The sequence below is a fragment of the Chroicocephalus ridibundus genome, chromosome 5 (assembly GCF_963924245.1).
Source record: "Chroicocephalus ridibundus chromosome 5, bChrRid1.1, whole genome shotgun sequence".
NCBI classification, from domain to species: Eukaryota; Metazoa; Chordata; class Aves; order Charadriiformes; family Laridae; genus Chroicocephalus; species Chroicocephalus ridibundus.
In genome coordinates this window covers 68730458-68747022 of record NC_086288.1, presented here as the reverse complement: position 1 = coordinate 68747022, position 16565 = coordinate 68730458, and the positions used below count along the sequence as shown (strand labels likewise).

Genomic DNA, 16565 nt, shown 5'->3' with positions numbered 1-16565 from the left:
CTTAATATCCAGTACTTATCAGTTTTTAAAAAAGTGAACTTTACATTCAGTGAAGAGTATAGGGTTTTTTTATCTCTTAACAGAGTTTTGTAATTTTAATCATTTCTTAAATGCACCATTTAAATTTAGCTGATCCTGTTGTTACATTTTTTTTTTTACACTGAATTCTGCAAACTCATACTTGATGCAGAGGCTCCACAGCTCCTCGGTCCTGATTTAGCACCCTTCTCATTATGCTTGTTACACCTCTTTCCCCAGAAATTTTGTCTGAACAGGAGCCATTGCACAGAGTTACCTGCCCAGCATATGCCATGGCTGGTGGGGTAGGGTAGTGGAGCCTGCCTTACCTGCGTCCTCAGCAGTGGCACAACCACCGGCCTGCTACCTTCTCTTTATTTTTTTTTTTCTTAGAATCATAGAATAGTTTGGGTTGGAAGGGACCTTTAAAGTTCATCTAGGCCAACCCCCTGCAGTGAGCAGGGACATCTTCAACTAGATCAGGTTGCTCAGAGTCTCATCCAACCTGACCTTGAAGGTTTCCACGGATGGGGCATCTACCACCTCTCTGGGCAACCTGGGCCAGCTTTTCACCACTTCCCCTCATTGCCTGTAACTGAGCGGCAGCAGAACTTGACTACTTCCCACAGAGCAGGCAGAGATGACAAGGGATCTTCTTGGCTCAACATGAAGCTTGTGACAGTCTCCATAGGTGGCAGGTGCTTCCCTGGCTTAACTGGTTTATGGACGCCTGCAGGACTCTCTCTGTAGAAGTCTTTCAGTTTCTCTTTTAGCCAAAACAAATGTGTTTGCTAGCACAGAAATTGCAAAAGGTTCCGTTTTATTTCAAAGCTTGTGTAACTGAGAGGGAAGGAATACATTTGAAGAATTTTTCAAACTGTAATATGCATGTTTTTGTCTCTCTCTCTCAGCACTGCAAAGTACAACATAATCACATTCCTGCCAAGGTTCCTTTATTCCCAGTTCAGAAGAGCTGCTAATGCATTTTTTCTTTTTATTGCATTACTTCAGGTAAGATCAACAATAAGATGCTAACATTTGAAACTTGTTGAGAGCACATTTACACCATAGGCGATATTTTGTAGAGACACTGAGTTTGATGTACCGTTCTTTGTGAGCTCGTTAGCCTCACAGAATAGCTGAATTGTGTAAATGTACCTTTAATAAATGTGTGGTTTTGTGTGTTTTCCTCCTTGGAGATAACACAATACACACAGAGATTTTTCTGTAAAACTGGTTTAGTATAGCTAAAATACTGTCAGGTGAAAAAGACTGTTGTGACAGGAAAATCCCATTTCTCGTAATGGAGGGTACTGTCTAAAAACCTGTATTCTTAGAGTGAAGCTGGTAACAATTGAAGTTGAGGCTAGATGAAGAAAAACAGCAGTGGGGTCCAGTACTTCAGCAGCTATTTCCCATATTCCAGCTGGTTAACTGTGCTGGCTTGGAAGAAAGCACACAATCTTTTCTATACCACCACTGTAGCTTTGTTCAGTATGTTTGTAAAGGGCTATCCCTGACCCAGCTTACTGAGACTCTTTTGAAGAAGTACATAATGTTTTGCAGATACATCAAAATATTTTAATTTTACAGTAGTTCAAGTCGATAAAGTAGATTGTGGCGTTTTGTATACTATTATATGAATGCAGTAGCTGATGATGAATGAAAATTTAACTGTGGGCAAGTGCTGTGATAATTACCATTGGCTAGTTCTGTATTCTAATCATATTTGATAAACACACATTTTCTGCAAAATTTCTTGTGCATGTTTTAGAATGTTGTAGAGGTCATTGTGTTAGGAATTGACATACCACAAAAAAATTGCTAAAATAATGGCGTATATGCTGCCATGTGTACTTTTTTCTCCCTCACTTCAGATGTTTCAGCAAGTGAAAGTTGATGCCTCTGTACTTATTCAGGTTTCTTTGCTGCTTCTGTAAGTGCTTGGAGCAGTTTCTTAGGATACATCTGTCCAGGTAGCTTGCACCGTTTTCTAGGGGAGGAGAAAATCTGAAGTTCAGGATTTCACTAGGTTGTCTGCCTGCAAACCTGTGGCTTCTAAATAAGCATCCTTTTGACCCTGTTTGGCATCTTAGCCTAATCCAGTGGTCCAGCAGTGTTTCTTGTGGTGCCACTGTGCACATCAAGTTAGCAACACAGAATGTGAGGCTTCAGAAGTTGTTTGAGGCTTGGCATGACTGCGTGAGAGGCTGGCAGGTAGGTGTTTGGGATGTTAGGAAGTGGGATGTTAGGACTTACAAGCTCACCATCTACTATCGGGCTATCAGTGAGACTGCACTGGCAGGAGTAAGAAATACGGGGTAGCGGAACCAGAGTATGGGCTGCTGCTCCTTTTGCTTTCGTATTTCGCCTGGAAAATAACGTGTAATTGGAATGGGGGAGTTTGGGCATACATATAGAAATTAAAGGGTAGGAAGAGCTCAAGAAGTGATAGATGCCTTTCCCTTGTAGCCAACACATAGGCACTTGCCCAGCAGTAACTTTCTGCCTGCTTTCCATGTAATTGCTTGAAAAATGTGGTCTAGAGTAACCTGGAAAATACATCTATATTGGTCTTACTCCAAGAAACTGCATGCGTACATATAACATCCTGTTTTCTTTCAGATGCACAATGTGGTGGTAGCAAAAAGAAATGTGCATAATACATAAATAACATTGGCTGTTTTTCAAAGCATTTTATGATGAATTGAGGATGTTTTCTAACCACACTGAGGCATTACTTACTAGTGTATTCTTTTCTTGCAAAGATATCATTGTAGTCATATGGGCTGCATTGCCTATTGTAAGGCAGCAATCCTCTGACCTATCAATGTTGTCATTAACTTGCATCATCTGTGTCCATACCTGCTTACCAAAAATGGGTTTCTTACAATAGTCTGGCAGAAAGCAGCTATTTGAAATTTGTCAATTAGTAACTAGTGTGATACAAAATATGTTTTAGAGATTAAAACTGTAAGGAAGTAAAAATACTTTGGACTTGTGTCCACTCTAACAAAAATCTAAACTGAAAAAATTAATTGTATTTTATAAATATGTATTTTATTTAATTTGAAACAGGAAAATAAAGGTGAGTGTGCTGCAGACACTGAAACCTCTGAAAGTAACTCCTCTGAATACTGTGCTATTTAAAATTGTTGTTTTATTCTATCAGCTTCTTTTGAATTGAAGATGATAACCCTCTCTTGGAAATAATCATCGCCATGTCTAAAATGTTAATCCAGTTGCCTTGTCTGTATTTGCACAGGAAGTACTGCTTCTTGTATTAAAAATATGTTTTTCAACCAATAATGCAAACAAATATTTTTTTTTTCTTTTAATAGCAAATACCAGATGTATCACCAACAGGCCGTTACACAACATTGGTCCCTCTCTTATTTATTTTAGCTGTAGCTGCAGTGAAGGAGATAATAGAGGATATTGTAAGTATTTAACAGCCATATTTTGTAAATAGCTTTTAAATTTTTCATAGATTGTATTACAAAAATTTGTTGAATAATTCTGTGTTGAACCATTTTTGCCTTCTGGATCTCTTGAAAGCTTCTAAAGCTGCTTACTTCAGAAGATGAAATCTTTAGGATATGATGTTATGATTTGAAAGTGTGTTTACTATATATGTAAGTAACAATAACAGAGTAAAACACTGAGTGTTGTGTTTATTATGTAGATTTTTCCTGGGAAAACACTTCTCATTAATGAAGTACAAGCATATTTCTAAAGTGTGAACTGGACCCAAAGACTCCACAGAACCCAGTCAAGTCGAGAGCATTGCTAGTTTTCTCAAGCAAGGGCTCTGCTAAAAGAACATTGGAAACTATTGAGTTCATCTCAGGTGAAATCTGGTTTTAAAACCAAATAACCTTTAAATATTTATTTGGTTAGAAAATTTTTTTTTCTTCTTGCATGAGCAGAGCAGAGTCCTTTACTCCCAATAATTATACTTGTGAGCTGGATTTAAGATCAATTTTTGAATGAGATACTAGACTAACATTTTACAGAAAAGTTGTGAGAACTTCTGACTTTAGTCCAGTCCATGAAGAAGGTAGGATTAAAAAAAAATCTTTCCGTAATCCTTTTTATTTTTACATCTTTATTTGAGGTGCCTTTCGAGAAAAATAGATAAGCCCTCAGGAACTCAGAGTTGCAGATCTACGAGGCTGCATAGTCTCCAGCATCTTCACTTGTCCTACAGACCTGAAACTGGATGGATTTTTGTTTCATGACCAAATAATTCCTGGACCTTTCTAAAAAGTGTCTTTTAACCTCTTACTGGAATTATAACGTGACGCTTTCAGTATGTTTAGAATAGTAATCTATTTGGTGTAGTACATTTGAGATGAATGAGTACAGGTCACTAATGTGCCATTTTTAAAGTTTTAAAAATGGATTTTTTCCAGTTGTCAAATCCAGGTCCATACATGTGATGCATCCCTTTATTTCTAAAGTCACATGCATAAAATCCTTGTTTTCAGTGTTGTGACTTGGCACAGTTTTGTAGACAGCAAGGGGAATAGGCCTTTTTCACTCTGCCCAGTTGCTCCAGCCCGGTGTAATTTATTGTTAGTCTTTCATGTCTTGGTGCTAATTGTGATCTGCTGATGTCTGATGGCCAGGAACGCCCATGAAACACTTGTCCTTGTTAGGCAGGCGCCCCCACCTACGCCAGGCTTTCCTTGGCTCTCTCCAGTTGGTGTTTGTGGTAGTGATGCTTTTGCTTCCTTCTTGCATTGAATGAAAACTTAGAGCTGTGATATTGTCATAACCAACGTGTCCTTTCTGCCTTCTTCTGTTTTGTGGGTAGGGTCCATACTGGCTTCTTCTATTCTGTGTCTAGGGAAAGGAATTTCAGGCTCTGTTTTACTTCATACAAAAGATGTTGGAGTTTTCAGAGTACCTTCCTGCCTGCTGTTGGAGAACCTGGCTATTTAATTTGCATAACATCATTGAGTCATTTAGCTTCAGATGATGTTTTTTGTATCTAAGGGATTAGTCTTGATGCTTTACCAAATTACTCTGGATGCCAAGAATTTCTTAATCCTCTCTTGTTCTCTTTTAGTTCTGCAGACATTTTATTTTGAGGACAAGAAGTTAGATGCATCATCATATGGCGTGCCTTGTCCACTAGAGGAGTAGCGTTCCTGGGTTTTGATGTTGTGGGCTGTTCTCTTGATTTTTGGAAAGTGTTGCAGGTAGTATAGTCTTGCCCTGCACACAAATAGGCGGCTTTCTGGGAACATCAGATTTACTATATTTGAGCAGAATTACAATGTATATGCAGAAACATGATCAAGAGGAAGAGTGGTGAGCTGCAAAGAAGCTCTGAAATGGAGGGTGGCTGGGCACATGCGGCCTTTCCTGCCGATACAGTTAACTCAATCTCCTCAGTTACCTCTGTGGATGGATGGTAGTGACATATATTGTACCTCTGGGGTGTACGAGGCTCCTGGGCCACAGAGTTGAGTGGTCCTGAAAGAGACAACGGTGTTTCCGTTAAATGTTTTTGTTCTATTTTGCATTTCTAGTATTTACTTCCCAATAGTCACCTTCTTCTTACATGTCTTTGTTGCTTTCTCCTTACAGAAACAAAATCCCTTTTAAAAAAAAAAAAACATAAAATCAATTCATGTTCTTTCAGATATTTTTAACAGTTCTGCTGTTAATGCTTACAGACTTACACCATCTGTCAGTGTCTAGGCAAATATAAAACTGAGGTTGCTGCTACTGTACAAAGTGTCCTTTTTAAAATTATCTCATCCAGTCACCTTACTTTTATGTCATTTGTTTGTACCATTTGCCTTTTGCAACTTGAAGTGTACAGTTTGACATGGGGAGGAAACAGAGAACAGGTTTAGGTGGTTTTTGCATGTATCAGCTATAACAATAAAGTTCACATTTCCAAATATACTACACAAGTATCTAAAGGCAATTCAAATACTATTTTTCTTTCTGTTAAATTTCCATTGCCTCAGCGTGTAGTTAATTCCTGCTGTAATTTTTTGAAACTGAATGAGGTGAAGGAGCTGATTGGGAGAATTTAGCTGCTAATTTAAAGGCTCTGTGTGTATATGTGTATATATATGTGTATATAGCTGATGGTAACTTCATCAATTTCTCACTTGCACAGCTGAGTTTCACAGACTATAGTCCAAACAAAACAATTTGCTTTAGTTTTGTAGTCAAACAGGTATGAAATCTAATGTTGCCTGTTGGTTATATCCTGCAGGAATATTTGGCTGACTCTGACAGCTGTGCTTTTTTTTTTTCCCTGGGAAAGATGACCACTTGCTGTGTAGTAAAATATCAGTGTGTTCTCCCTTAACATTTAATTTTCATCATGTCTTAGTTTCTTTACCCAGTGAGATATCTAATATCTCCAGGAATGGTTATCTTCATCTAATACTAAAGCAAGATTAATTGGCTTTTGGATGGGAACCTTATATATCGATATCAATACATATACTTAACAAAATAATACTTTCAGCTCAAGAACCAAATCCCAAGAAGCCGAAGATCTTAGCAGAAAACTAAGATTATTCATGAACAGCATGTGTTTTCCATATATGCTTCAGAAGTGCCAGCAAAATTTGTGATATGCAGTGCTAGATTGTCGGCTGTTTCCAATGATTTTCACCCATCATAGCTCAGAAAGCAACTGACATTAAACTGTTACTTTTCAAGCTGGAGGAGACTCTTCCTGTGGGCAAATAAACACCTGCTTTGGTCAAGTTGTTATGCCTTCCCATTGATCAAAGGTTATTTATCTGTAAAATCAGCCATCTTTTTGAAAGGAGAATCTGCTGATAATCTCTGAAAATCTAGTGTAAGGTAATACTTTAACTTAGTTGTTGCAAAGTGATAAGGTGACCTTTTAAGAGCTGCTTGCTCAGAGTCATACCAGCATTTTATTAGAAATACATCCATTAAGTAACTTGATTTATTTTTCTTTCAATTTACACGATTGCTTCTGATTTTCTTTGTATTTCAAAGGCATGAATTCTGTAGCTCTCTTCAAAAAGCTTACTTAAAGCAGTTAATTCTTTTTAAAGTAACTTTTCAGATCCTGTTCCTGTTCAGGAAGCACTGAGTTCGTTAGTCTTAAATAATGTGTTTAAACTAGTGGTCACCTAAGGTTTTTGTAGCTAAGATGAGTTTGATTATACCTTGAAAATGCTGGTGGTTACCAGCTGCAGCAGAATATTTCTGTCAGAAGGTTACTCACAGGTATATTAAAACTGAGGGACATCATGGCCTGTTTAGGTGGAGAAGGGGTTGTTGATTTTTGTCTGGTTTTGTTAGTGTTGCTGAAGTCTGCAGGCACTTCTGTGCAAGTGAAGTCATGTATTTACACAGTCGTTGCTTGACTTCAGCTCTGTATGAGATACTTGTATGAAGAATAGTTCCATGATCTTTGCTCTGGTAGAATCATCTCCTGATTGCAGGAAAGGGCAAAGTTATCGTACACGTATAAACCACTTCCGTAGATACGGAACTTGTTTAGATAGCGATTGTGCACATGGGAGGACATTTTAGTACAACACGGTTAGCCTGGAACTGGGTGTGACTTTCCTGATGAATATAACTATGCAAGTGATCCATAGTCCCGTTTAAAATGTGTTGGTTTTTTTTTTAAAATTGTTTTTTGGGGTTGGTGAGTGGGAGGGGGTGATACGTGTGGTTTTTATCTTAAGTGTGAAAGCTTTATCATGTCAACAAAAGTCTTTAACCACTATGCATTTTTAATTTAGAAAAGGCATAAAGCTGATAATGCGGTGAACAAGAAACAAACCCAAGGTAGGAAACTTTTTAAAGCTTATTAATTGTGGTTTGTGGGGAGTTGTTTTTTGAATTTTTTGCAAGTAGTGGTAATGTCATCGGAACTGCTTAGAGGTAATTGAGTGGGAAATTGCTTATGCAGATTATTTCAAAAGTTGGAATCTAAACAGTTGAAATAACAATTTGCAGTCACATTAGCCCCACAAAATGGGATACATTATAGATTAAGTTTATGAGGTTCCTAAGAAACTTTAATATTTACTCATCACAGGTGATGCTGTAGCTGTTAAAAGATCATAATCACCGCTATATTTAGTGGGTCTAGATTATGGTGAAAAGTCTATGCATTTCTAAGTATGCAAATCATAATTTTTTTTCAACCAGCAAATCTTGAATAATTTGATTTTGGAAAACTGCAATTGGAATGACAATTCATAAAATGGAACTATGTTACTGTGCTGCTTCGGAACTTTGGATAAGGATGAATACAGGTTTATTTTGTTTTTTTAATATGAAATCAATGTAATAGTTTGATTAGAGATAATGAGATATTTAGCCAGTGTACCCAAACTGAAACTTTGGAATGTAATTTTTTTTTTAAAAAAAAACAAAGAAACAAACATTTTAATAAAGAAAAGAAAAGGTATAAATCAGAGGATTATTTTAGCTCAGAAAGCAAGGGAGATGTTAGCTAATGTGTCCTAAACACACTTGTCAGGTAGGAAGGCCCAAGTTTAAGTTCCTGCTTTGCCGCTCTTTAACTTTTCATGTTATCTGTTCTAAGGTAGGCCTGTCTTGAAAGAGCTGGTCCTGCTTTTATGAACAGGAAGAGGAGTGAGTGTCACGTGAATTTGATTGCAGAAAGTATGAAAAATACCACAAAGAGGAGAATCTTACATGGAATCTTTTTTAAATAAATAGCAAACATAACCTTAAGTTTTTTAGAGAGGGAAGTGGTCAGTATTGTTTGCCACTGCTAGCCACTGGAAATGTCTCTAACTTAAAAACATACATTTTAAAGCCTACCTAAATTGTACATAAATCTTAAAATTTACTGCAAATTTATGGGGGACAGAGGGGGAAGGTAACTTATGAAACTATTGAGCATGTATCTCAATAGGAGGTATTGGAGGGCTTAGGGCAGGGAGATAAATCTATTGACTGAAAGCACTGGGAATAGGAATCTCCAGAGAACAGGCCTGGAGAAACAGATAACCAAAGGAAAGCTAATGTAGGCATCCAAAATTCAATGCTTTCATCAAGCATTCATAGCTTTTGAGATTGCAGCCATCAGTTTTAGGTGGCAGTGAATCTTGAAGTGCCTTCTAATTTTTTTTTTCCCCAGAGTGTACAAAATTTTAAATAAATAAAACTTGTTTTACTGTCCTTCCTGCCTCTTCTCCTGGGTTACCTAGTTGGTCAGCTGTTTGGTGACTGTTCCTAAAATTCCTGAACGTTCCATGCACACGTCTTGGAAGTTGAAAGTATAATGAGGATACATAAAATATTGCTAGCACTGAGAAACAAGTTTCTTAGGCTAATGCAGGATTCAAATAAGTACAACATTGATCCTAGTGTACTGTCAAAGCAATATTTAAATGTATTGTCAAATACAGCCTATTGTCAAAGCAATAATTAAATATTTAATCAGTATGATGCTCACTCTCTTTGTTTTCATGGGTTCAGCAGTTCTGTAATGCTGAAAAGTAGCAATGTGCGTAGTACATTATATATCCAGCTCCACCTTTGGTTGCCTTTTAAACATACCAAATTGTTAATGAAATAGAATATGAATGTATAGATTCTGAATATGGGTTTTCCTTCATCTGTCTGTTCCTTAAAGGCCGTCTGTGTCTCAGTTAACCTTAAGTAATTAACTTTCTAAATTTCCATTATTATAAAAAACCTTTCGCAGAGGATTTTGATTTATTAGGCTGCATTAGGGATGATTTTTGTTACCTCGGGCAGCATACATCTATAGCAGGACACCATCAGACACTCAGACATGAAGAAGTGTGTGATTCTGCAGTGTGGAGAAGTAGTCTTCTGTAGGGCAGGTAGAGTGTGCTTTTGAAAGTTTGTTGTTAAAGACATGAAAAACGGGAGATACAAATGTGAAAGCCAGACTGCAGAAGACTTTATGGCACAAGTTCTTTAACCATTATGCAAAAGGTGCATAGCAACACCGCTTCTTTTTTTGTTCTTATAAGAAAATGGATTTAATTAAATGTCAGTGTATGTTAATAGTGCTTAAAAGCTTATTGGATCAGGTTAGTGTTAGAGTACTCTGGAGAGTTCAGGTGTCTCAGGATGTTTTGATGAGTCCGACTCATCCATTTGTGAGCTGATTTTAACCAGCTAAACCAGCAGGAAACATCCAGAAAGGAAAGCTGACAGTTTCCTTCCGTTTAGTGGGTTAAACTGGCTCATGAAGGGGTCCAACAAACACCAGCGGCAGCAGGCATTAAGCAGTGAGGGCACACACCTTCGCATGGGGTGAGGGCAGAAGAGGACCTTCCCTTTGCCGTGGCAATGCTATGTTAGGTCAGCTTGGATGCATGTGAAACAGCCTTAGGATGTATTTCAGCAGTGCAGGTGCTTCTGCAGCCAGCACTTTTTAAGAAGCCCTTGGACACCTCTGGCAGCTTATTTGCATTTCAGACCTGCAGAACTCCACTGGCAGTTACTTTGCTTCAGCTATTTGTGAAACCTAGTCATCTGGATTGCTGCAAGGTATATTTTTAATCCTCATCAGTTCTCTCATCTGGTTGATGCTGTGGCTTCACAAACGGTATTGCTGACACAAGGAGATGGAAGTATGTAGTTGGTGGCACAATTATGAAATGTCTTCGGTTCCTTAGGACAGTATTGCAACCAGTTCTCACTCTGGATCTGTAGTCTTCCCAGTGAAGGGAAATAGTTTGTCAAAATAGATTTTGCGTAATGATCAACTGATTGGTGAGACAGTCATTAAATATCTTGCGTACTGTCCGAAAGGGAGATTGCTCCATTTACCATTGCCCTGAGCATAATATGGCACTAATAAATCTGGGGAAGGAGGGGTAAGAGAATTTATCTTTTCCTAAAGAATTGTTAAGGAGGTTCGGTAATGACTTGCAGAAATAATTGAGAAATACAAGAAGAGGGGTCAATCTGGACAGAACCTAGAGCAAGACTTAGATGTAAAGGCCATATGTATTCCCAGATTTTGATCCACTTTTTTGAAATCAACACATGCTTGTATAAGAATTGGATCCTGATCAGGTACTTAGGTAAGCATCCTGGCAATTTGAAAGCAGAGAGACAGAGTGAAAGAGAACAGTCTCGGAGCCATCTGAGTACTCATACATGGCAATACATTTTCTTTTAATTTCATTTGCTTCTTGCAGATTAATCTTCAATAGCTTTGTAACTGGTGCTAATAAAAAAAAAAAGGCACCTTTATTATTCTCTGAAAACATATTCTTGGCAATTAACTGGCAAACAAGGCATGGGGTTTATATCATAGGAGCAATACTTAAAACTGGAGTGGTGGAGTGTGCTTGCAATATTAATTGCTGCTGCCTGTGAAAATCTATACTAAATCTTAGGCTAAATTGCATGGGTTTAGGGGGAATGATTTTGGGGATTTCCAATATGTTTATGGAGGAGACGACTGCAATGATGCTAAAGTCCTCTGACATGACAATAACAGTAAGAACAGCTGAATACTGAGAAGTCTGCTGGTGGCTTTTTGTGAATCTTTTTTGTATGAACCTCATCAATATTTGAACTGAGAAAATTCTTGAATTTATTTCTCCACCCTCCTCCCCCCCAGTAATTTCATAACTTTTTGACTTTTGAACTTTTTATTGCAATTACTAATTTAATTTAGAAAATACCACGTTATCATACAATCTATACCAGATTTTGTTGATTCTCAAACAGTGTAAAACGTTCTTATTGACTTTGTAATAAGATTCTATGGTACAAAAAACTGTTACACAGAATATGTACTGTATAATTGAAATGTTTGAGCTGAATTTATAGAAGCAAGGCATGGTGTAAAATATTGTGTAAATGAGCTGTGTCTGATAAGGAATCTAACACATACCTGTATACTGCAGTTAGATTGTACGACTGGAAAATTCTTTCTTCTCTTTTTTTCTTTTTTTCAGTACTACGAAATGGTGCATGGGAGATTGTCCACTGGGAAAAGGTGTGTGTTTATGTTGGTGACTTTTAGAGCATAATGCAGATTTAATGTTTGCTTTATTTCTCCAGATAATTGTCATTGATAAGAATTAACTGGTATGTTGCAAAATGTATGATCTTTTGTATTCTGGTTTTTTTGCTTGTTAATACTTGTCTCTTAAAATGCACTTTTAAGTGAAGTCAGTTTTGATGTCATGAGTCAGGCAAAACTGCCGTTAAATGGTGGGCTTTAAGTTTAGTGGAAAATAACTTGAATAATATAATTTACTTGGGAATATTTGCATATGGCAAAATTATACAGTTCCTTAGTTTTATTTGGCATGCCAAAGCAGAAACTTCTTTCTGGAAACCACTTACTTTGTTGTATTTCATGAACTTCTTTGGCTTTAACCAGGAGAACTTTAAAGACTGTTGTGCAGTAGTCAGGAAGGAACTGTTAAAGGTAGCTTTCAATGACTAAGTGTTATGCTATCTATCTAGTCCCTTAGTTTTATTGGTTTCCATGCCTGAAAGCCTGAAAAAATATATATAGTGTGTTGCAACAGAACTTAGGGGGGCTTAATTTCTTCTTCAACTCAACTTCAGTCTTCCAATAAAATATTTTACAGTAACTAGCAAAAGTAAAGAACTGCATAGAGACGGTCAGATTAGGCCTATTAAAGAATAGATTTCCAAACAATTCCATGACCTTTGAGTACCTAATACCTATAGGCTTCTCTAAGCGTGTGAGTTTCTAACAGTCTTTCTGGCAAATTCAGCAGGTAAATATTTACTGTGCTTAAAACAAAGGGATAACATATTTTGTTTGAGACCATTAACCAATTCCCAGTTTTCTTTCAGGTAGATGTTGGAGATATAGTTATAATAAAAGGCAAAGAGTATATACCTGCTGACACTGTACTGCTCTCATCAAGGTAGAGATGCCCACTGATGCTTATAGTGTAGAGGCTGGTTTCTCTACCCTGCATTTATTTATTTATTTATTTGTGATTGCTCCAAGGAAATAAGGAATAAACAAAAATGCTGCTGTTCTGAAGCGTAGTCTTTTATTCATTTGGGCATTTATAATTTCAGGCAGTGTTTCTTCACACTGTGACAACTACAGTTTTACAATTACACTGGCATTCAATTTACCCCTAAGAAAAACTTAGTATGTTACTTTGTTGTTGGATATAATACAAAAAAGGCTGATTCTCTGTCTAAAAATTCGACTTCAACTGCCGTATTTAACCAAGTTGGGTTTTTCATATGTACCTAACAAATTGCATCATATAAATAAATTAAAATGGATATATTACAGGGAACAGAAAAGTTTATAGTAGATATAGTCACCATTTTGATAGTTGAATCAGAAAAAAAAAAAGTGAACGAGATGTGAACCACCAAATTAGCACTGTCTCTGAGCTGAATATTCACTTTATTCTCTAATATATATATATATATATTGTGAATAATTTCAGCACTGAAAGCAGGACTTAATTTGTAGCATGTAATGCTGTGATTCTTTTACCATGGACAATCACAGGTTGTTTATCATCATTTCCTTGGACAGTTTTATTTAAGAAATCCACATCTTATGTGGAAGATGCACATTTTTCAACATCTATTTGATCAGGTCAATAGACAACATATTCTAAGAATTTTTGCAATGAAGATTATTTAAATATGATCAGTTTTACTTTGATTTATTACTGTATGTTTACAATGCAGTTTCCATATTTTTTTCTGGTACGAGCAGAAGCATTATTGTAATGTGTATGATTATGGATTAGATACAAATCCTCTATGATCGCACTGAAGTTAATAAATCCACTCATACATACAATTAATAATGTTAGGGTCTTATGTGTTTCTGTGACAGACTGTGTGGTGTAGACTAGTATATTGTTTATTCCATCTTCCATTATGTCTCAAAATTAAGTGTAGCTGTTTCTAAAACACTTCTCTTAAATTATTACGAAGTATAAAGTAGTTGCCAAATAACACTGTAAATTTTCCCCACAGTCTGTCTTCGGTACTAATGTTTGTCATAACTTGAGATGTTTTTGTACTGAGTATCCTCTATAAACCTTTTACTTCTGTACTTCGAGAAACATTTATAAATGTTATTGGTGCTTCTCCACCACCTTCATATGCAATACACCATGTAGCAAAGAACATTTGTTCTATTGGCCTGATAATAGCTTCTGTCATGCTAACCCTAGTGTTTTGCAAGCAAAACAGATCACATTCTCTCAGAGCAACTTTATAATCTTCATGAGTAAGCTCCTAAATTTGAGTCTTTGTGTTGATGTCTTCACTGTTTTGCCCTTTTGGATTTGGAGGACACTTGCATCACAGTGTGCTCCAATTGTAGTTTGCACACAGAAAAATACCAACTGCCTGCAAAGCCTCCTTTCTGAGCCCTGTCCCTCCTGAAGGAATCCTCTGTCACGTGTTGGTAAATTGAAATAATAGTTAGCTGCTACTGGACTCATCAGCACTGTTACCTCTTTGCTTAACCTCACTTTACCACCCTTGTCAGAACACACTGTCCAATGTGACCATTCCTCACCTTGAATTTTCCTGTCAGGTTTTCTTCTAGGATCCAGTTTGCAAAGGGGACTCCTTGAATCATGATTGCTTTTCTGGGTCCAGTTCAGGCATTTCTTCCAGCTAAAACTTCCTTCTTAGTTATATTCCTAGAGTCCTGTTGCAGCCCACCTCCCAGGAGAGAACCCTGTGCTACGACATTACCTCTCATTCTGCCTCCATACCAGCATGTGCTCTCCTTCTCTACTTTTTATCTCCACATGGCCACACATTCTCCAGGAAGACGGTCTCGTCAATTTTGTGTTCCAGGTGTTCATTCGTGCCCGCTTACATTTTAGGTTTCAACACCAGTGCAAGCCTGTGGGCCTGGTTTTAATTCAAACTAATAATATTTGGTTCTTTTTACCAGCAATAGCAGTTTCTGGAGAATAAGATCTTAATTATTTTAGGAAACTATAATCTCTTACAGTAGAAAGACACAAACTTCTGGGATTTAATTCCAGTTGGTTCTTGCTAGTTCAGTGTAAATTGAAATTTACAAAGCTGAAACAAAATACAAGATTTCAACACGTCTACCTAGAAAGGTTCTTGTCACCTGACTTTTCAGAAAAGTTGGTGGAGAATCTTTTGTTGTGCCTTTTACTTTTTTAATTAATGTATGGAGTGGCTAGAAACTTTGTCAGTTGAGAAATAAGCATATCAACTTTTTATTTTTACCCTACAATACCAGTTTGTTCTGCAGCTTAAAATTGGTGCCTTAGAGTAAAACAATCCACGCAAGTAAAAATGAAAATATTCTAGCGCTTTTCCTTCTGACCTGATTAAAATAGATTTTGAAAAAATTGTCATCAGACATTTTAAATTAACATGTATTGTTTGTATAATAATTTCAAACTCTGTCTTTTTGTCTTTGTCCATTTGGTTTTTTGGTTTTTGTTTTGTTTCTTTTTTTTTTCCCCCCGTCACTTATTTTTGTTCTAATCATTTTCAAACTGGGATGTGTAGGTGGCAGTAGGGGAAGTAGTGAAAGTGACCAATGGGGAACATCTCCCAGCTGATCTCATCAGTCTGTCATCAAGGTTAGAATAAAGCAGTTGCACAGGATATGTGTATGTGGGTCCTCATATACCAAATATGAAGAACACTGCCGTGCTGATAATCTTTGCTTTGCTGTTCACCTTTCTTCACCAAAACCCAGACATTTATAAAATTAGAAAGGGTGCGGTTGCTAAGAGTACAGATCATTAAAGTGTAAATGCATGATAACTCTCCAAGAAATGAAATTTTGTTTCAGTCCTCGTTGGTTTTTACACTATCCCCATGAAATTTTGTCACAGAAGTTGTCATTGAATAAACACACACTAAAACACCAGGATAAATATAAGTTTAATTCCTTAGAGCAAATTAAGAAGAATATACACGTTTATACCAACCCACTATTTCCAGCAAAGAATGTAGTTTAATGTTGGTAGGACTGGTAGAGGACCCTCTGCACAAACTTGGATGTTGCACAATCTCTGCTGCATGCAATGGCAAAAGCAGCGCTGTTCTTGTGTATTGTGACAAAATGCATGTTTCTTAGAGACGTCAGCTTTATGCTATTGTCTGCACTGTTACCGCACTTTGTTTTTCCCTAACAAATCAATGGGCCTGCCTTGATCTATCTGTAACTTACTTTGGAGGTCACTGCTATCTGCTACAGTAATTACAATTAAGCATGTGTCTCACTTAAAATGTCTTTGCTGCCTTAGTCTGTTTCGAAAGTGCTTCACAAAAATATTGTTTGTTTTTTACTATTAACTGATAAAAATGCTAGAATTGTAATAAAGTTTTATACAGGTGATTCCATCCAAAAGATCTAAACAGAAGTTATTTACATTTTTAGAAAAGTTTGCCAAGAAGAAAATGCTAGCCTAAAAGGAATTTGTGATAATAATTTATCAGATCTTAATGCTTTTGCTTTAGAAAAATGTTAGAATGGCCTACATAGTTTTAAAATGCTTGCAGGATAAAGTTAAGTCACTTATCAG

General features: G+C 36.8%; 1 protein-coding gene across 3 annotated transcripts in view; it reads left to right on the top strand.

The window, feature by feature from the left end:
* The window catches only part of ATP8A1 (ATPase phospholipid transporting 8A1), a 124877-nt gene that overhangs the window by 13427 nt on the left and 94885 nt on the right, over nt 1-16565 (top strand). For 2 of the 3 annotated variants that reach the window (XM_063335570.1, XM_063335569.1), the window contains exons 3-7: nt 930-1029; nt 3360-3458; nt 7782-7827; nt 11967-12007; nt 12844-12917. In XM_063335570.1, the coding sequence (XP_063191640.1) occupies nt 930-1029; nt 3360-3458; nt 7782-7827; nt 11967-12007; nt 12844-12917 (360 nt within the window). Of the gene's footprint in view, nt 1-929; nt 1030-3359; nt 3459-7781; nt 7828-11966; nt 12008-12843; nt 12918-15540; nt 15615-16565 lie in introns of all 3 variants that reach the window. The other variant, XM_063335568.1, reaches the window with a different exon arrangement.